The following is a 23,377-nucleotide window of genomic DNA, read 5'->3' on the forward strand; positions in this document are numbered from 1 at the left end:
AACCAATTTTGTAACTCATTTATTAAAGATAATTAAATACTTCTGTTGATAACTCCAAAGATTAGCAAACCAATTTTGTAACTCATTTATTAAAGATAATTAAATACTTCTGTTGATAACTCCAAAGATTAGCAAACCAATTTTGTAACTCATTTATTAAAGATAATTAAATATTGTTGAAAACTTCAAAGATTAGCAAAGTAATTTGTAACTCGTGTATTAAAAATGAAATACATCTACTAAAAGTAAACTTAATTTTGGTTTTAAATGAAAGAGTAGCAAAGCAATATGTAACTTGTGTACGTAAAGTGACACGAGTTTATTGTTTATCCCTTGACATTACACCTTCACATTTGATGAAAGTGTAACGGAGGAATTCCTTATAATAGCATTTCAAACATAATTAATTTTCACTATATTACTTTCGAGGAATCTGTTTACCCAACATCCCTGAATTTTTCTTGTACTAGTACTGACATTGACTTATAGCAAACATTTCTTGTCAGTACAGTTTCCTCTAATCGTAGATAACCCCGATTACAATTAAGAGTAAAAATGAAACTAATTTATTTTTGCAGCATAGTATTAACAACCTGCTGACTTTTTATATTAAAGAAAACCTATACTTCACTAGCTGATAGAAGGTTTTCATAAGTCAAATTTTAGGTGCCGTATTGCAGGTGACGTCAGCATCTCTAAACAGGGACAAAATAGTACTAAATCCTCCAACTGCTACAAGTAAAAACACTTTTATCCTATATCATCTAGTAGAAAGTTTAGATGAAATATCTAAGAATTAGGTATGCTGCTAAACTGAAACTTCCTCCGATAGCTCATCCGTACATTTACAACAAACATTACTTTCACTGTTGGAGAAGTGTTAGGCCTTTAGTAGCCAGACGTATACAATCATTTAACTAACAATCCGTCTCAGTATACTGGGGAGTCATTGAAGGCTTATAGATGTTTGGACGCATGTAAGTATATTATTGCTGGGTAGGTACCAGGTTGTATTGGATGGGGAATCCTATGAAAGGACAAATTTCTCATTCTATCCAAGGCAAGTAATTTCCTTTACTTTTTATTACATATAAGCCTACAATAAATACAATATCACTGAATGAAAAATATATAGTTCATATATTTTCATTAATATTTGACATAAAATCAATGAAAGTCGTCCAGTAACTGTAACCATTCCTGGACCCGTAACAACGAATAGCAAGAGTAGTACAGCTAGTAATAATAGGGTATTTGACATAAAATCAATGAAAGTCGTCCAGTAACTGTAACCATTCCTGGACCCGTAACAACGAATAGCAAGAGTAGTACAGCTAGTAATAATAGGGTATTTGACCTAAACGAACCCAAAGCTAGAAATTTTCAAAGCTAAGCCCTTTCCAAATGTCCCAGTAACAAAACACTAATCAGCATCTAATTTTCATATAACGTGGCAGTGCCATGGGAATATGAGGGAAAGACCTATGCAGTTTTGGGAAGAGACATTTAGGTATATTTCATGAACATGTCATTTATACCATAGCTTTAAACTACATATCTGACACGAAACTATGATTAAATCACATCCCGTTCCTTTTTCCATTGATACACATACAAATATAAAAGCAGGTATAAAAGTGAATGATAAACTCAAAACTATATAGGACAGGGAATTACTACACTAATCGGTCTTCCTAACGTAAACATTACAATTTGCTGGCTCCTTTTCATATATAAAGCCAAGTCTCTGATATTATTATTTTCCGACTTGTGCGGCATACGGTGTATTTGCTGTAACCGTATCTCTTGACTGGCAATATAGCGGATAATCAGTACTCACATGAGTAAGTGACGTCACATGAAAATCCTCTACTGTAAACAATGAGTCGAATTCGTGTTTCTTACTAAAGTCCGCGCTAGTCAAAAATCTGAAATACACCTACATACTGTTCCAACTTTCAGTACTAAAATATAAACGCCGAAAGATGATGGAGCATTAGAACCCAAGAGGCTTAATATCCTCGATAATCACTTAGATTTTCAAACCAGAATTGTGAGAACATGGTATTTCGTGTATATCTTTTGCTGACTTACATATAGCTACTCTGGTTGTTATTTTCTAACCAAATATTAGACCGGCAGGGGGAGATAGATAAACGTCTACAGAATATTAAAAGCTACTAATCTATTTTAGATTCACCCCATATATATAGAATGAAAACTTAAATTTTATTATGAATATTCGTGATGAAATGTATATATGTGACATCGATAGGTTTTTTCTTTCCCCTGTAGACTTAAGGCGGAAACGTCCGACACAAGCCGTCGTGTTCTGTGCTTTTGTTAGTATGAGGATTGTTTATCTTACCCTATAGAATGATAATCTGGAATTAATGACATCCTTACTCCGAATAATCTGTGTTGTGTTAGCAAACAAAAACGTCAAGCTAGAGCCCAGATAAAAGTCATTACCTTCTATCAACTGTGATGCCGATTAGGAGACGAGACACAAACCAGTACCAGGAAATACATACTGTTTCTAATTAAGGACGCTATACGTGAAGTGAAATGGTGTACGTACGATACCGTGGAAGTCCTTTTCAATTCCCCATTAATGATATTTGTGTCTTATCTTCCCCTTTATGTGTCCCTGCTTCGCGGACTGTTTATCGTGTATACTGCAATAGCTGTTGAATTTATACTTTATTCATGGCTCCCGATTCTACATTATAAATCTCTCACAATTTTTAACAACAAAATAACATTCCTTGCGCACTACACTTAAACCTTTCCCATATCTTTCCTCCTGTTTCTCTGTCTTTCCTTTGGAGTTGTTATTCGGTAATATTTATCTCTATGTATGTCTCTATATGTATACATGAAACATATAAAAAAAAAGAACGATGCTTGTTTATTTGTTTTGTTGTTAAACAAAAAGCTGGACAATGTAAGCCATCAAGCTTATCACTGTGCCACCGGGGGAGGGGGGCACGTGAAGTTAACGGCCAATATACGTATACAATTCAAGTATAACACAACATCAGGGGTGGGAAAAAGACTTCTCCAAACACCACGGTTTTTGATTGGTGGTTGACTATGTGCGTATCAATATACACCATAACATCACGGTTTTTGATTGGTGGTTGACTATGTGCGTATCAATATACACCATAACACCACGGTTTTTGATTGGTGGTTGACTATGTGCGTATCAATATACACCATGAAGTATTCCACGTCTCTTATACCTGTATATCTTGATTTCCTCTCTTAACTGTACTGAATTCATCACAAAGTAAAAAACGTAGTGAAATAACAATACCTTTTTCTTGATTCACTTCTCTCTCTCTTTCTCCACGTATACGCGTGTTTTCTTTATCTTCCGTTCGTGCTAATCTCCAGTTCTTCACGTTTTGTTAGGTGAAGTCCTTTTATACTCCTTAATTTTTTCTCTCTTCTTTATTATCTCAATATGACGATTAATTTGATTTTCGTTGTTTTTGTTTTGCTCTCAACATCACATATATTCTGTCGTTTTCTTGTAATCTCAATATAAATTTTTTTCTGTCGTTTTCATTTGCTCTCAATATCTAATTTTTATCTCAATACCACTTTTTTCTGTGTTATTCTTTTTTGGTTTCAATATCATTGTTGATTTTTTAAAAACCCTAACCGTGTACTCATCCGTCTGTATGCCAATCAAACATGACGCATGCGCGCATCAAATGTCACTGTTGGTAATTTTTCTCGCTTTTCTGTTTTCAAGTTGTAGATCATGGCTGTAATGTGACGTAAAGTCCCGGTATAACTATCATTCGGAATGACGTGTTATCCAAGTCCCTGTGAAAAGACAAAATATACAGAAACTGACTGAGTTTTCCATTTTTTCTCACACTTTTGACACAGTTGATAATTTTCGTGAGAGAGCTATCACCTCAAAACGGATCAATTTGGATAAAAAAAAACAACAACAATTCATATCACTAATACCGAAGTTTGGTGTTAATATTTATATATGCTCGATATAAAAGGATAAGAAAGCAACTTAGAATATATATTTTAATTTATAAAAAATACATAACAGATTAGTTAATGTTAACACACAAAAATGATATTTGTGGTATTTCAAAACACTTTAGCAACAAAGCCTCCTCACTCACCAAAAGAAAAAAGGTGTCGCGTATAAAAAGACAAATAAATAGAATATTTAAAGTCAAGTGTAGTTTTTTTACATAACTAATATATAACTCACACATTACTTAGAAGCGGTTACTTTAAAATAAACCACTAAATATCGCCAGTATTGAGACAGATCTTTTTTCAGTCTTCCTAACGCCTGTCCAAAGAAAATTTAATAAAATATCTAACGACGTTGTATGAGTTAACAGAAAGCCATTTGTAAAATTCACGTGAAATTCAGCTGACACTACTGTAGATATTTCATATATAAAATTTTCTGCCAAGAAAAGTTCTGTCATGTTCCGTGACATATCGTAAAGCGATATATGACAGCCAATAAAGAAATTTATACACGAAAGTTATACAAAGTATGCTTACAGACTTACTTATAATAACTTACAGTACGCATGGCAAAGCGAAATCTCTAGTATCTTATAAATTTTCAATAAGGGGTGTATTGCTAGTTAATGTATTATTCAGTGTAAGAAATTGTGAGTAGGAAATCTGTCCAGTTTGGAAAACAAAATAATAATAAATTCATGCATAATGCCGGGATACATTTATACTAAACAGGTAAATTATCAGAAAAAAAATGGGATTTCATTATGCAAACCAAAATAGAAACAATTCAAGTGGAACGTTTTCTGAGTTCTTTATAAAATGATTGTGAAAACATAATTTCTTTTAGTCATAAAACTTACTGATTTCACTTTACAATCTGCTCATCATTCTTTTCATAAAATCCCATATAAAATGCATACTTTTTTCGCTAAAATTGACATTTACGTTATTAAGTTTATGTTACTTTAGCTTGAGATGTTTTATCATACGCCGTAAGAGCTTCGAATGTCGTCCTTTTAAAGTCATAATTCTCTTTTACATGTCAGTATTTCTTGAAACATTATTAAAGTATTATTTTATCTTTCTTGAAGTTTATGTTTAGAGTTAGGATGACAGCTGACAGGAAACTCATGATATAAAGAAAAGTCTTGCTAATCGTTATAGTTATGTGCCTATAAAGCCGAATGTATTGTAACGACACCAGATATTTACCTGAAGTCATTCGTAAAATAGCTGTGCTTGTGAGCTTCGGCTGCTGTTTGTTTACTCACCTTATTAATCAACCGACTAAATATTTTGATCCTCCTGTTATTATAGGGGCAACTTCTTTGTGCGTTCATACATTAACATAAAAACAAAGTCACAAATACGTTTTCACTAAATAGGGGGATTAGACATTTTAGCTTAGAGGGATAGCTTTTGTTTGACGTGCGAGAAGCACCGGGTTCGAACCCGACAGATTCAAAAGTTGTATTACCACATTATAATATCTACGAACTTTCGGCATATTTTACAGGGACATTGAAACAGAGTTTTCCAACAACTTGCAGGAAAATAAAGCTGATTATGCGAAGAAAAGTCCTGAAACTTTGAAAGCCACGGTTTTCTCTACTGACTTAACTTGACTCACTGGACTTGATATTTATCAAAACCACTTTTGACTTGTTCATGTTATGCACAAGTTTATTGCATGGGTGATGATGTGTTGTATGTGCCAGTCTAAAATATCGATCTATGAGCTGATTTATATGAAACACGTGAGAAATAAATTCACAGATGTTAACACAAAACGCAGAATACTATTGTGGTATGCAAAATCAAACTTTGTCAGGAAATTTTATAAATGGCTTGGAGGAATGTCTGTGAACGCGAAGTTAGCTCGTTTCACCGAAAAAAAAATATTCTCTTAGATCTAGACCATATTTAGATGTTGTTTTCTTACAACAGCTAGTACACAGGTTTGAATTCCGCTCGTTTCAGGCTCTCCTTTTTCAGAAAACTTACACCTAGATCAAATATGAGTTATTGTTGTTTTTTGAATCATAAATACGCACACATTAGATTTCAAAATGTCTATAATACCGTTTATGATTAAAACAGCTGGTTTGTTTGTTTGTTTTTAATTATGCACAAAGCTACACAAGGGCTATCTGTACTCTGCCCACCACGGGTATCGAAACCCGGTTTCTAGCGTTGTAAGTCCGCAGACATACCGCTGTGCCACTGGGGGGCAAAACAGCTGGTGCGCGGGTTCAAATTTCTCTCCCTTTCAGACTCAAGTTCTTCCGGTAAATTACAACAATTAAATGAATTTGTGTTTTGTTTAGCACAACGTTACACAATGGACTCTCTGTGCTCTACCCACTGATTTTTAACGTTATTAGCTCTCAGACTCACCGTTGAGCCCCCGGGGGGCATGGAAAAGCATAGATCTTCATTTTTATTTTATTTTAGTGTAATGCGTTGTTTATCATTGAAATCTGTCTGAAATAAAATTATTGTTAAACAGTCTATAATACATTCTACAATGGTTATTGGTTCGATCTGAAATTTTTAGAATATTGTAAAATCTGAAACCTTCATAGACGTTACTCATTTGGGGAATGAGTCTCCTCGCTTCACTATAACGGGGAATTGTTCCCCTTATATTTCAACAGCAATAATATATTTTACATCATGGGATAAAGTACTTACCAGTCGCACTAAGGTCTAGAGGAAATCAACTCCAAATACTACTTGAAACATGGGGTACATGAGACACGTGTTCTTGTAGAGCTTATTGCAAACTCCCTTCCCCCATACACACACACACTCATGAAATCAAGGCTTAACCTGCAAATGTTTGTTATAACATTTTTAACATTTATAAACAGCTGACGTTATGTATTGATATTACAGTTCGGTTGTGTATATTTATATGTTAGGTTACAGCATCATTTCAATACACGGATTTTCTATAGCTATGGAATAGAGTCATCAAGTACTTAGCTACTTGAAGAACTGCGACATTACTGATAGTAGACTATATATATATTTCACTCTGTAATATTTGCAACTAGTCATTCTCAAGGACAGTTTTATGATGGTACGTGTTTAAAGTTAGTAATTCAGTAATCCCAGGGACAATTTCACGAGCGCACGCATTTTGTACTCTAAAAGACTAAAGGTTTTTGAGAGTGATACAGGGAGTGGAGGTATAATTGTTAAACTTCACTTTCTCGTAAACAATATATATATATATTACTCCTTATCAAACTCAAATGAAAACGAACCAAAGAAGTCTTGTTAGATGGAAATTTTTTTCGATCAATGCTAATTACAGATATCGATCTTTTGAGCATGTTGCACAGCACGAATGGCACGTGTCCCACGTGCTGTGTAAAAATCTAAGATGATTTATCTTTAATCACCTTTTTATGGACATTTTTCCCCCTTGAGGCGTTAATAGCCGTTAATTTAAAATAGAATTACTTGGTTGCTTCCAAATTAAATCCATAAGGATTTTGTGATTAATGTATTTGATATATAGACAGCCTTGTTTCGTAACAATTAAATGTTTTAAAGGATACTTTTTATTTACAAAAAAAAAAGTTTCATAGTTTGAAGAAGACCCAGAAGGTGGCAGCACATCTTTTATTTTCACCAATGTTCAGTCTACTACATGTACAAGATAACATTTGTTGAAGGAAATAATATATTATAGAAAAGTATATCTAATATTATGCATATGAGATTCAGTTTTACATGTGTAGTTTTGTTATAAAGCTTACCGTAGCACTTAATACAAAATTTGCTGTACTTCAAACACAGAATAATAAAAAATGACGTGTATATTTTTGATCGTAAGCTATTATGTCTAAGAAAATTAATTCGTATAATATTTACAATGTTTACTTAGGACTTTCTGCGCCGTGTCTTTATATGTTAATTATATTTCTAGGAAATAAAATACCCTTCAAGTAGGGTAATTTTCGCTAATGATATAATGATTAAAACAACGTTGCAAAAGCAGTATTCATGTCTTATTATTAATTCTGTTATTGCAGTATGGCTGAAAACAGTGATGTAGTAGCAGTACGTACTTGTTATTTATTACTTACTATTGTTATTACAGCATTGCTGTCGTAGTGAAATAAAGTATTCTCAAAAGAGACTGATGTCATTCGACGCAGAATAGCGTCTCTCGTTACATTTTCTAGTTCATCCTGGATGATCATACTTTATTAGCCCCCACAGCCACAGTGATTGATTCTATATTTTGTTGTGATTCTGTTTAGATTGTCACATATTGCACCTCATAACAACTTCCATTTATTAAATTGTAAAACATTATTGAACAGTTTAAAAAACACAAGATAGAATGGGGAACCTTTTTTCCTGGTGTTACTTTTAAAACGTAGCTTTGTTTTATCTACATAAATTTTTATCATACCCTTACACCTTACGTATTTGATTAGCTTGTGTGTCCTGACATTATATGTAGAAATAACTAACCAGACTCAGAGTACTAAGTCAATTGGGTTAACGTTACTTAATCGACCAATAGTATGTTGTCGCCCTTGAATTGTACAATTATATACTGAAGACACAGAATTTCCTATGTATATATTTTATTTTCTGGCGTGTTGGAATATCTGTTCTTATTGACTAATTAAATCAAAAAGCACGCATCCTTACGACTTTTTTTTTCTTTCATTTCGCGAGGTTCCAAAACGAGTCTTACAGTTGGAAAGACAAACAACTGCGTATTCGTGAGGGCGCTTTTTTGCACTTTAGTAACCAAATTGACCGCTATGTGGTGAATAAGCAAAGTTTCCTGGGATGCGCTGTGGATGACGTCTGTGTTACATGCCCTCGTAAATAACTCGTAGAACACACCTGTAAGACACATGAGAAATAGTGAACGTGAAGCTTTCAACGGAATATTTTTCTTCACGCAAACGAAACCCATGTCTGAAGAAGTTCGTAATAAATATCGCACACATGGCCTTTAAACTGATTCAAGTCAATATTTCTCTATATGTTTAATCACAGTTACACCCTTAACATGAAGATCACAGTTTTTATAAATTATTTATTTAAGTTGGTTCATATAAAAATTAAGCTTTATGGGCGACATTTGGAGCCAATAGAGATAACTCCACATACAAACATTGCAATTCAATTTGATCTGTTGTTCTGAAGCAGAGTCAGATTCAGATCGCTTTTGAGTTTTACTCGATATTCAGATAGCTGTAAAAGGTTTAGAATTTTTACAATAATGAAATTTTCGCAAATATATATATTTACACTACTTCAAATTTATGAATTATATCGAAAATCGAACGAGCTCACGAATAGTAGAGAGGAGAAGGGCGATATGTCTAAGCAGTACTCAGTTGGATCTCACCAATGTAATAACTTTTTCACGGTGTCATTCCTCGATTGATAATTACTAGTAAGGCCCAATCTCTGTGGATTTCTCAAGTTAAGCGAATGACTGGGAGTACTAAAATTTGTTTTTCACAAAATTATTTGGCACCGTATCGTAAAAAAACAAAAATAAATAAATTGCTGTTTTTTTTTTCAGAATTTTAAAGCCAGGCTACGCATAGCCGGTCCTAATTTTGAAATGACAGACTAGAGGGAAGGTAGCTATTCAACAACAGCTCTTAAGCTACTCTCGTCTGATCGAATAGTGGGTTGTGTTACCATTACTCTTCCAGCACACTCACGGTCCCAAAGTGCAGAACGCAGAATTTTTTTTTTTTTTTGCGGCAACGAGACGCGAACCGTGAATCATTAGATTCACATTCAGGGCCCGCTAACCACTAGTTTACGCCGAGCCGTCAGGACAAGCAACGAGAAGGTTTAGGGAAACACGTAGCTCATCTTAAACAGGCTCTGTTCACGTTGCTGAGCGCAGTCTGGTGGGTGAACCTTATTGTATCGTGTGATAAAGTTCAGCGCTAGCAAATCAAAAAGTCTTCTTCATTCAAATAGATCAAAACTGCTAAACGAGAGAATGAAAATTTGTACTAGCAAATCGAAAAAGTCTTCTTCATTCAAATAGATCAAAACTGCTAAACGAGAGAATGAAAATTTGTACTAGCAAATCGAAATGTCTTCTTCATTCAAATAGATCAAAACTGCTAAACGAGAGAATGAAAATTTGTACTAGCAAATCAAAAAGTCTTCTTCATTCAGATGAATCGATCTTCTTAAACCTGAATATAAAGATCTCAAGTCGAAACGTTTTCTCTAAATAAGGTATACGGAATCCGCTGAACGCCCAAGATAAATACGTTTTTACCAATATTTCCCAGGTTTTTACATTTTGTTACTTTAACTTTTAAGACAAGGACTAACTAAACGGGGGTGAAATGTGACCATTCACTTAATAAGCATACTACAGAGGGCGCTCAGTTAACAAAACTATTGGTTGAATGGCCATTTGCAAATGAAATAACTTGCAGACGTGTACTTTTTCTAAAAGTTTCCCTTTACCAGCCATCTCTGACACGTGCGGCGTGCTTTGGGGCGTTACTTTCATCCTGGCGTTGGGCACTTCTCCCGTGAGGCTGTGCGCGGGAGGGAAAGAAGGGGTGGTGGTGAGGTCGGGACGGTACCTCTGTATTTAGTTGTGTTCTCTCGGATACCGCGGGCAGAGTTAGACAAGAGTGACTGTCCGACATGCAGAAATATATACGAGTGTGTGCTTCGGCATTGCGAGTCCTGTTCTTCCGCCTATCAGCCTGTTGCTCCGTTAATGCTTGAGTATAGGCGTATTCTGAAAACTGAAAGAATAAAAGCTAGGTTTATAGGTTTTAGACTGAAAACTTAACCTGAGAACAGATAAATACCAGTATCAGATTCTTTAAAGTGAACTGCCCAACGAAGAAAAGCCATGAATTACAAGCTCTAAGCAGTCGGAACTCTTGCACTGATGTAGATATTCCCAGCAAGGCAAGTGCTCACGAAATAGGCTGAACTGTGACATTCGAACACGTTATGACCAATAGCTAGATTTAACTTAAAGGATCTTTAATGTTTCTCGTTTTTATTTTTTATTATATTATCATTATGTTTTTCCTAACTCCTCCAACCGGATTCACTGGTAATTCTGTGAAATAGGAGGATTTACGAACCTCGCCCTCTAATGCCTTTTCGTTTTAATATGTCTCCTGGGTTTTGGGAATTCTAGTCGTCCGTTCTTCCTGTAACAAACTTGTATAGTAGAGGCCTAAGACGGGCCGTGTTATGAAATAACAGCTTAACGTACTTGTTCGGTCGCAGTAACAAAAACTATGACATTTGGAACTGTGAAAAACTTGGCTGTTGAAAAAAACAGTCTGCCAGCTGCTTATTTATTTTATCTGACTAGCTCATTACTTGCTCGAAATTCTGTTAATTAACTTTTTCGTGTACGTCCCGCACACTGTTTGAAGGTTCACCAGAACTTTCACCTCGATCTTTGGCCTTAGTTATTTAGTGATTAGTTGACTCACTCACTATAGACGCCAAAAGTGACAGGTTGGAAACTTCAGTTTGTTTATCAAGACATATCTTTACTGTTAACTATAGTGTAATCGCCACTATGTGTATAGACCGTCACAGCTAAACGTCAACTGCTTTGAGGACTTACTTGTGCGTCTCATGTAAAACATGATTTCACTACACCTAACACCTTCTTGGAAGATTTGAAGAACAGCACACCTGGTATATATATATATATATATAAAAGATAGCAACAACAAATAAGGCTTAACAGAATGGATTTTATTGTACTGAAGGTGAGTTGTTTAATGAAGTTATTTCTTTTTTTATGTTTTAAATTTATACATAACAGATAGAACACTTTACTATGTGAAAAAAAAAAGATACTGGGAAAGTGGGGTTTTTTAACGATCATGGCACGTTAAAACTACTACTACTAGTAAGTTGTTCTATAATACACAGTGGACAGCAGTAAGTGTTACACGATTTTGTGTGTAAATAGTTTTCTGTAGAAGCAATGAACAATGATTTGGATTTCCATTTATATAACGGTCACAAACAACTATGAGTTGCTTTTATACGTATAGAAAGTAATCATTAAGAGCAGAGAAAGGTGATTTCAAGTTCTATGTACATAATGTAAAGGCCATTAGTAACTTGGTTTGGTCTTGTGCGTTTCTGTTATACACGGCAGATCATTAGTATGAGTAATTTAATTGTTTGGCACACAGTGATCTTGCTGTTCATAGTTTGTTCTACTTACCGCAGCAATGGTTAGCAATATATACACACAGAACTGGTCTGGTAACAGCAGTCATAGGTTGAAAAAGAAAGGTGTTGTTTCTTTGCTTACGTGTTACATTTGCACTCAGTTTTACAATAGCAGGTGTAACGAGTTGATTTTGGGACATAACAAATTGAAAAAATCAATATTTATTAGGTTCTCTTGCCTTAACTGTATAACTAATTTGATCAGATGTAGATGATATTAGTTTTTGTGTTTTTACTATCAATCGGAATTTTTCTTCGTTTTTGCTTACGATATTCCAAAGTTGTCATGGGTTACCTACTCTTTTTTTGACATTACTTGCCTACTACTTTTATTAGCATTGGGACTTTAAGCTATTTATTACCTAACTTATCATCAGTTTTTACCAGCATCTTCTTCAAATACCTCCTTGTTGGATCATTATACTGTCGAAATCCAAAGCTAGGCCGAATGGTTTTGCTTCACGACCCAGGATGTTCATATACATCTCCTTCTTCATAATGCCATCAGTTTAGACAGAACCTCTCACTTTGGCAGCATGATACATCCCCCCACCGATATGGACCCACCACTATGCTTCGTCTTTTTTTTTTCTTTCTTTTTTTACTCTTCTTGTTTGGGCTCAAATTTATGACCAGTACTCTATACACGTGTGTGTGTATATAAATATTTATGCACCTATAACTTTTCAGACAACAGGACCCGAAACAAAAATATTTAGTAGTATTACAGAAAGTTACTCTAATTAAAAAGTAATGACAATGCTACAGAAGTTTTTCGTAAAACTGTTAAAAATTCTTAGAGCCAAAAAGTACAATGTTTTTTATCTTGTGTCTGAAGGGTTAAAATGTCATCAAAAATATGATGATGTTTTTATGCTCTCTTTCCTATCATATGTTATAATGAACGTAACTGTTGTGTTATATATATAGGAAACGAAAAAAATGAACCACACGGTTACTATTTTTTCTCCTTTTATATTGATTGAAAAGAAGATGGCGCTGCCGCATCATTAATACTTGTTTATCAAGTAATGTGTGATAACTTCATATGTTATCACGTAGCAAAAAACATTGAAGACTTCTTAAGAGCCGTAAAGATGCAGTTCAGTAAGCTCATAATTCCGTGAATAATTTATAGATTGGTTCTACTCAACTTCCTACATTACCACTGTTTATTAATAAAATTCCACTAAAGTCAGTAACATACAGAATTCTGTTTTCTGTATCTCTTGATATTTCTTCTGTAATCTGTGTATGTATGCGTTTTGTATATACATAAAGAATTCATGAAGACTGTGACTGCATTGGGAATCTTGTCAAAGATAAGGCTCCTGAAATTAAATAAATAGGTATATATGTTCGGGGGGGTCTGGCGGCAAGCGCCTCCTGGTGTGTAGCTCCAGTGATTGACAACCTCAAGGCTTTCAGTCGGCCGCCTTGTCCAATTAACTCGGGACGAGATTATATACCTGATGTTAGTTTGGCCATCGAGAGGACCTGAACCCTGTACTTTATGCAACAGAGATAGCTAAGTAGACACGGAGTGGAAAATGATTACCAGAGAGTTTAATCTTTACACAAAGTTGGAAGAAGATAGTGTGTTTATACAGTTCACTTTGTTTACCCCTCCGCCGACTTTCGGCTATTTTTGTAGAACCAAAACTGATAAACGATCTTTGTTTATGAACTTGGGTGTTAAGTGCGGGGATCGAGAGAAGAAGAAAAGAAATCACGTGATACCAGAAAATATTCCAAATAGTTTTTGTGTTTGCATATATTTAGTATATTACCGGAAAATATTCCAAATAGTTTCTGTGTTTGCATATATTTAGTATATTACCGGAAAATATTCCAAATAGTTTCTGTGTTTGCATATATTTAGTATATTACCGGAAAATATTCCAAATAGTTTCTGTGTTTGCATATATATTCAGTATATTACCGGAAAATATTCCAAATAGTTTTTGTATTTGCATATATTTAGTATATTACCGGAAAATATTCCAAATAGTTTCTGTGTTTGCATATATTTAGTATATTACCGGAAAATATTCCAAATAGTTTCTGTGTTCGCATATATATTCAGTATATTACCGGAAAATATTCCAAATAGTTTTTGTGTTTGCATATATTTAGTATATTACCGGAAAATATTCCAAATAGTTTTTGTGTTTGCATATATTTAGTATATTACCGGAAAATATTCCAAATTGTTTCTGTGTTTGCATATATTTAGTATATTACCGGAAAATATTCCAAATAGTTTCTGTGTTCGCATATATTTAGTATATTACCGGAAAATATTCCAAATAGTTTCTATGGCTCTATACATTTAGTATATTAAACAAACCTGACACATCAACGTTTTCTATGTATATGTTTGTATGTGTTTCAACATAAAGGAATTACATTAGACCTTGAAACTTTAATGGCCTGTTTGTAATTTTGTTACCTTATATATTTTTATTCTCGTCGGCTTGTCGTGAGCATCAGGTATTTTCTGTCATATTAATTTGTTTATTGTTGTAAAATCTTAGTTCTGTAGGTGATTGTACTACAGTTTTATTACTATCAAATCGTAGTAATAAGTATTTTCGTACAGTAGTATCTTGACGGCTTGCTGTATGATCATGTCATCGTGTAACTAGACTTAAATACAAACCGGATTTTAATTAGTTTACTGTTTCTCTCCGTAGGTTTCATAAAAATTAGACTGTAAGGAATTTGATATTTTTTCATTCTGATTTCTTGTTTTTGGTTTTTAAACTTGTGGTGTTCTTAACCAATGGTATGCGGTTATTGCTTGGAATTTTGCTTCATATATTTTATATGCAACTCACTCGTGTAAAAAAATAAAATAAAAAACTCGTGCTAAACTATATTTTTGTTTTTCTGTCTGACTATCAACCAACAGCAAATAGGACGATGTGATTGGTTGTGACAAGCCAAAAACTATCGGTCTCTAGACTCAGGTAGTTCTAGAATAAAATACGGACACAAGTGAATCTGTCCGTATTGGCTTTCTGTAGCCTTTATAGCAGTCAGTAATCCGTCTCAGGATTAGTAGCTTTAAGCTTACATACTGCAGCTGTTATACAGCTCGCAGTCTACAAATGTAGAATCCGTAACTGCCGTTTTCGCCTGTCTTGGAGAGGGACCGTTTCTTAATGTATTTGTTAGAAAACGTTTCTGGTTTCTCCAGACTACTGACAGTATCGGAGTTCCTTACATCTAGTCACATAACCGCTTCCATACATTTCTTCAAATCTCTTCCAACTTATGATATTATATACATAAGATACTTTGAACTTATTCTTTTTCCATTAAATAACAAAAGCAGCTACAATGCGATAAAGTTTGAAAATACAAAAAATGAATGGAAATCGTTTCGCCGTTAAATTGATCACTTTATTCTTTTTCCATCATATTTATTTGACAACGCTAGAATCCGGGTTTCGATACCCGTGGTGGGCAGAGCATAGATAGCCCATTGTGTAGCTTTGTGCTTAATTACAAACAAACAAACATAATTATTATAGAATAATTAATTAATAAGAAAATTTTCTTATATTTAAAAAAAAAAATCATTTTGTTTAAGTTTTCTTTTTGTTTGTTTTAGGAGACTAAATCCAGGAAATAGTTTAAAACTGTTAACAATTACGCGCGTTTGATTGTGAAAAATAGAATTTTATCTTGACACCAAAATTTCACATATTTGACTCATTAAACGATTTCGATTCCTTAAAATTCATTTGTTGAGAAGGAAGGAAAAGTTGATCAGGCTTACGTTGAATACTAAGACCGTTAGAATCATTGCTGTGTATGTCTCAAAACAGCGTACATGAGCTGCTCAAAACCAGTCCTTACACATTTTTTTTCGTTTTTCTTCTGCATACTGCACAGTTTATTAACCAAAATGGATGTTGAACTAGAATTTGAAAAGAAACAGAACACTATGGCACAGTGCCAAGAAAATGATGCTCTTCGCTGGCTTATAAATTACTGATTGACTAGAAAACTTTCTGTACTGGGTGGTCCACAGTTGAACCCGACGTCTTTTTTTCATATGTGTGTTTCCAGGACAGAAGAATCTGTTGGGTTGGTTACGTATATCACATTAACAGCACAACATCAAGGAATAAATTGCATTTTAGACGAAACTTCAGTTAAGGTCAGAACTTAGGAGACCATAAAATAAATATCGAAAAATTAATTAAAATGTTACACATTTATTGCTACATTTTTAGAACATCATGAAAAGAACGTCAGAAAATGAATTAAAATGTTTTGCATTCGTTGTTATATATTTTTAATGATCTCATGAAAACAAAGTAGAAAATTTAATTACAATGTTCTATTTTTTTTTTGTTACGTGCGGCTTAGAAAAGTAACAATAAAAAATATGCCTCTTCCTAACTTTAATGATTGAGTGCAGTGGTTTAGCGTGTCTGATCGAATGGTCCAAGGTTTGAGAAATGATACTTCTGAACAGGTTCTGCATTTTTATCAGTCAATCCAGTTATTCAGTTCTAAGAGCCAGACAAAGTTATTGTGTCCGACAGGTGCTCCTGGCTGTCCTTCCTCTGGTCGGGCCAGATGAGAGTAGTCCAATAGTTGGCGGTGGGTCCTGTTGATTAGCTGCGTTCCCTCTAGTCTATCAGTTCGAAATTAGAGAGGGCTAGCGTAGATAGATAACCCTTGTGCATCTTTGCACGAATACCTGAAATGAACAAATAAGGATCTCTGACGTAGCTGTTTAACTTACGTGCGTATAGTTTGTCTTTCAGGTTGAAACTTCTAGTTCCTGTCTTTCCTCTGATTGGATTGTAAAAATACTAGTTCGAAACTTGGCAGAAAAATAAAAATTTAGATCGTCACCTTATAAATTTTCCCCCCTAAATTAGTAGAATATATTTTTTTAATTTACAGGCCTCATAATAGTTGTTATTATTTTTGTTTGTGGTTAGTTATGAAACTTGACTGAGTTTGTTTTTGCTTTTTTATCTGGCGGTACGACTACGGGCACCATAAGTTCTCTTGATTGACAGAAACTAATTAATTGATTAATTAGCTGAACTCTGAAAACCTGGTTACCATTAAAAAGACTTAAATTCAAGAGATTACACTTTTTCAAACCTAGAAACAAATAGTCATTCTTCGTGAAACAGTAATATCTTTCAGTATTTTTTACTCGTCGAGGCTTTTTTGTTTTGTTTCTAATATCAGGTTTTCTTTACAGTGTGACATAATTTTTAATGAAAATACGTATCTGATCATTTACTGTTACTAGAAGTCTTGTTTCATGAGACAGCAAACATAATCTCAGAGACATCTAGTGTGTGTCTAGTCGTTTCTGAATTTTTATTGTGGGCAAACACCAAAAATAAATGATCTTCTGAAAATAATAACACCGGTATCTGATCTATGCACCGTTAAAGTAAATATCCAGTCCAAGTTTTAATGTTCTCCTCAGCACAACTCCAAAAATTGGCCAGAGGTACAACAAGAAATATGAAGTCATTTTCAACAAAGTTGTGTTTTTAATCTTCGTTTATATACATTTGGACCTTGATTCTGTGAACAAAGTTTGCATTCAGAAACGTCAGACATCTGAGCATGCTCACTTTACCTGCGCACACTTTTGTGTGTGTGTGATTTTTCTATTGTTGCCTTTTTCGCAAATTTAGGGTGTGACAGAAATAGCCTTCAACCCAGGTGATTAAGCGTTGCCACGTTATTTCGGCGGGACCGTTAGGCTATGATTTGAGAACAAGTCTAAACATTGGTTTAATTACAAATGATAAAGTGTCACGTTTTATGTGTTGGTGACGGCGCGGAATAAAACACAAACCAGTGGTGGTAAATCTTTTAGTTCGTTATCTCTGGTCGAAAATACTTATTTAACGTGGTTTGTTAAGTCTCTCTACTTACTCTATCACGAGTAAAAGTTTACGATTTTTTTATAACTCTTAGTATAAGAATGATTATTCTGTGGGTTTATTTCACAGCTTTTAAAAATCGAGTAAGAATATCTATGAGAAGAACACCTAACCTTAATCACCACGCTACGACAATCATTTGATGATTAAATTTACGCAAATTAATAAATTATAGCCGACTTCTAAGGTTGTTTGGTCATGTTCAAGTTACTGCGTATAATGATTAACTGATGAAAATTCATGATGCGATAGAAAATACGTGATTTTGATTTTAAATGTCGAAAAGTTTGGTCGTTGAAGGAACCCTACAGAGAGAGATTGACGTCTGCTTCTAGAATATCAAGATTTATTGTCATTCCTACAGAGGGCGTCCCCTTCTGAAACGTACAGCATAAGAGATTGATCTAAAATCCAAAGATTGGCATATACCCCCAAGGTTTGCGGTGAAACTGCACATACCCCCTGTCGTAATTATCCAACTGTTTAATTCGTGTAATCTCAAAATTTCCTAAGGCACTCCCATTTCGTCTTCTTCACTGTTACCGCTAATTCTTAGAATGTTGGTGTTAAAACGCTTTAATTTTCACAGTCTTCAACGTCTATCATTTATTTTCGCGGTTCGCCACTGTCATTATTAAGTGTTGTTCGGCTTCGCTATTGTATTGTAGTTTAACAATATGGAGGTGTGACGTCACACCTGAAACACTAACTTTGTAATGAACTTGTTCGTCTTATATCTATTCAGAGCATTACGTAAGGGTATTATTTAAAGTGACAATAACAACTTAGTTGTCAAAATTGGAAATGCAGACATTCATGCACGTTAACATACATAATACACATACACACACACACACACACATATATATATATATATATATTTATCCTTGATACTATGTCTACAAAGAGTAAATTTTTATCGAAGAAGGAGATAAGAATATTTTGCTGCATGCTCAGTTGGTAGATTTTTAACCTTGATACTATGTCTACAAAAATGAATTTTTATCGAAGAAGGAGATAAGAATATTTTGCTGCATGTTCAATTCACACATTGCTGGTGGTGTTACTCTTGCGCAAAAAACGTTTGCTGTGTTTCTAAAAAAAATCATTGCTTTTGGATTACTCAGGAGGTTTAATGTTTTCAGTTTCTAATCCAGTCACGCATATTCCGAACAAGAATTACCACCTACTTATAAGGTAATTTGACCCCAAAGGGAAACCATTTTGTCACTACCTTGCATCAGAGTGATGTCACGTTCCTACAAAATCCAAACCGTGCGCCCCTTGAAGCAGAGGTACGAACAGTTGTGATTTAAATCCACGCTTTTTTTCAGCAGATAGTGTTTGCCTTTATGGTATAAAAAGCACACACACACACACGTATATAGGTGGATATTTGTAAGAGTTTTTTTTTCCTCTTCTAACCACTATATATAAAAATGACATTTCTATTAAAGGAGATATCATGTATTTATCATCTTAGATTTCATTTTAACATAAGTCTGAATTTTAAACGAAAGTTTATGAAGTTATCAAGCAATGAAATTGCTTTATTCATATAGTGTCACGAGGATAGTTATATTTGGTTATTTTTTAACATTACTAAGGCACCCGCGCCATGCTTACATGTGAGTATGTGTTTTACTCTGCTGGTTGCAATCATTTGTGGAAGGATGTCAAAAGCTAAGCACTAAAGCCAAATTGGGTTACACACCAAAACGTGGAAATGAGAAATCAGTTTCACGAACATGGAAGACAAGGAAAGTTATAAATTTAGTTTGTGAATTTGGGGAGTTAAAAGAGAGACACCTGGACAAGGTTGAGTCACTGGAAGTGGAGATTTATAAAAACATATCTGGAAAGTTGTAGAGAATAATAAGTTATAACTATGACTAAGGAGAGTTGACTAACAGAGTCATCGGAGTCACAGTCCAGAAGCTACCCAGTAGCACAGCGGTATATCTGCGGACTTATACTGCTAGAAACCGAGTTTCGATACCCGTGATGAGCAGAGCACAGATAGCTCTTTGTATAGCTTCGTGCTTAATAACAAACAACAACAACAACACAGTCCAGAAATATCAAGTATTCTAATATCAAATATAGATTATTAGCTCGAAAATTATAAACAGTTTACATTGTTTATTTTAAGCCAAAGTCATCTTGGGCTATTTGCTGTATCCATCGCGGGGAATCGAACTCCGAATTTTAGCTTTTTAAATCCAAATACTTACCGCTGTCCCGCCGGGGGAAATTATATACAGAATTGTTAGAAACATATTTTACAAACACAGTTTTCCATGTGAAGGACACGGTGGCAGGAAATTTTAAACCAACAACATTGATTGTCTAGAATGACATGGATTGTTGGAAATCAAAATTACAAATACTGATGTTTTCCTGCACGATTTGTATGGTTGAACATCAAAATTGCAAACAACATATGTTTTATAGAAGGACGCATTGATTTGAACGTTAAAACTACATATATGAATTGTGATTTTCAAATTGTGTTCATGTTATAAGACGCAAGCATTACAGACATGGATTTTTATATCAAACGATGTGGCATGGTTGAACATCAGTCAGTATTCGAACGGGGAATGCTGTCTAGAACCATTGGATGATAAAAAAGAAAATTGAAAACATTAATTTTGATTTTTCTAAAACATTGGAGAGTGAAAACTTCGGACAACACATCCAGAAGATCTCAGAGTTAAAATGTTCAAATTACCAATGAATCCTCTGGTGCAAAGTTCGTGCTACATTACAGTTTGACCCCCCTTTTGGCGGTTCTTTGAAATTCAGATCACCTGTTCGAAGGACTTGCAAACATTCCTCCCTCAAATCCCCCGCGTGCCACTGTTTATATTCAAGCTAATATTCTGAGGTGTTCGTGCTGGTCTTTTCATTCTTTATTCTATAATGGAACGTTTCTCCCTCCCCAACAGACACACACACACACATACAAAAGAAAACGGAAAGGCACGCGAAGGTTTAAGTTTTTGTGGGCACGTTCTCTCTCTTCATTTCCCAACTGACACGTGTTTCCCGTTAGTTGGCAATAACACCCCCCCCCCTTTTTGCCATTCCTTTCCCTATATTTCAGTAAATGACCACGAGTGGATTGTGGAAAACTTGTTGACCTGTTGTTGTATGAATACTCTGTGTAGTTAAGTTACCTATCCATAAAGGCCATCTGGAGGAAAAGCTTGACAGTTTATTTTAGTAGGTAAGGGTTGTTTTTATTGCGTTTTCTTAGCAATTGCTTATATCAGTCTCATCATTCTCGGCGGCTTTAATGTTGTAGGATTAAGCTTTTAATGAACTACTAAGTTATTTTGACACTACAATTTATATCATTGGTATTGAATTAGTGTTTTTCTGGATTACATTTATATTAATTTAATAGTGTATTGTTGGTACTATTTTTATTAGCTATACCGAACGTTATTGTTGGCCCCTCTGCTCTGAGTTTATGCTTCAAGTGATGTAATGTACTATTTTGGGCACAACTATTGTTGGAGTACGTGGTAAGTGCTGAATTAGACGTTATTGGTCTAGTCTGTTGCATTGCATCTTCAGGGTCGCAAATTCCTTAGTGTTCTCCTTTATTTTAATTCAATTGAGCCTTGTCCCACAGGACACTGTATATTAGATACTGTATCTGCTAATTTCAATTGTATTTCATTACAGGGGTGCCTAACTATTATATAGAATGGAAGGCACAGTCAGTTCACTTAATATATCTATTAATCTTTCTCTCTCTCTCTTCGTTTCATTTTCTGTTTTTTCTTTATACATACCTACTTGTTTGTTTGTTAGTCGTTGCATGTAAATAACCATGGTTTGTTAGACTGTGTGTGTGATTATTTTATCTGGAATGTAATATGCACATTAATTAATTACGCGCACAGCGGTTCAAGGGTTTGCTACTATTTAACTTATTTAGTAAGGAAAGCGTATATGTTAATCGATATGATTGTGTTTTAATATCTTAACAGATTACAGTACGGCCTTCGTACTTGGGTCACTTTTCACTGTCACTGGGTTTATTAACCTTACATCCCTGTAAAAACAGAGCACTTTGTTACCCCCCTATTTCAAGTTCACGTAACGTAGAACTCGTGTCTAACTGTACTTTGACAATTAGTCACGTGCTGTAGTTTGTTTATTAATCAGATTTCAGGTAACACGTGTCTTTTAACTTGTCAATTTCGCGATAACTTCAACTTAAAAATAAAATAAAAACACTTTACCGATTATAAAAAGAAACAGAATTCAACGTAACATCAAATTCTAATTGAAAAAAACAACAAAAAAAGAAGAACAATTACCGTTGGAAACATGAATGAAGATGTTTGTAAAGACTCAATTGCCTTGGTTAAAATTTAAGTGTAAAGTATTAATGCAGGTTTCGTATGTAGACTAGTATCACGTCTTTCAAAAGATTTTCTTCGATTAACTGGGCAATATTAACAGCATAGAATAAAAAACCACGATCTGTGGTGTGTTTGAATATAACATTTTTGTTTGCTCTTACCGATTGCGGTGTAGAGTTTCGCGAACAAAGCCTGCGACTCAGATTACGTTGGCTACGCGCCTCACGTTTCTGCCTCCCAGCGGCTCGCTGTTGTTTTTCATCGAACTACACCACACCGGATCACGAGGTACATGTCATTCAGCCTCTTTTCAGCGTTCGTCACTGTCAGTCAAAACTCCATGTACTCGCCGTTATCAAACCCTCCACTTCTCCTGAGCCGTGTAGTCTGTCGCGCTCCTCTATCGTCTTGTCTTCCAAAATAGAGAGGGGGGGGGGGACACCAGCTGGAATAACCAATAAGTTCTTCCCCTCCATCTGTTCAGTCGGTGGCTGTTTTCTTACAAACCGATGTATCCTATTTCACACGTTCCGCCTCAAATAGAACGCTGGTAATCTATCTATTCCAAAACTAGCCGCTACCTCCCCCACAACTACCTCCCTCACAATTTTCTCTATTGCCAAATTTTGCCAAAAACATGGTATCTTTTTACATCGTAACAAGTGCTGTTGGGTGGTTTTGAGTTTTTGATACGTCTTCTCTTAGGGTTTGTTTTAGAATTTACCGTATTTTTCTGAATATAAGACGCACCGGTGTATAAGACGCACCCTTATTTTGAAGACAAAGTTT

At 34.7% G+C, this 23,377-nt stretch overlaps 1 protein-coding gene across 4 annotated transcripts in view; it reads left to right on the forward strand.

Annotated features, from left to right (window-relative positions):
• The window catches only part of LOC106458428 (PDZ domain-containing protein 4-like), a 244,386-nt gene that overhangs the window by 174,341 nt on the left and 46,668 nt on the right, over positions 1 to 23,377 (forward strand). Inside the window, exon 1 of one of the 4 annotated variants that reach the window (XM_013917938.2) lies at positions 10,655 to 11,792. The exons of the other annotated variants lie outside the window; for them this stretch is intronic. Within the exon in view, the coding sequence (XP_013773392.1) occupies positions 11,772 to 11,792 (21 nt within the window). The 5' untranslated portion in view covers positions 10,655 to 11,771. Of the gene's footprint in view, positions 1 to 10,654; positions 11,793 to 23,377 lie in introns of those variants that run through there. 4 annotated transcript variants of the gene reach the window in all.

The sequence above is a fragment of the Limulus polyphemus genome, unplaced genomic scaffold, assembly GCF_000517525.1.
Source record: "Limulus polyphemus unplaced genomic scaffold, Limulus_polyphemus-2.1.2 Scaffold462, whole genome shotgun sequence".
NCBI lineage: Eukaryota > Metazoa > Arthropoda > Merostomata > Xiphosura > Limulidae > Limulus > Limulus polyphemus.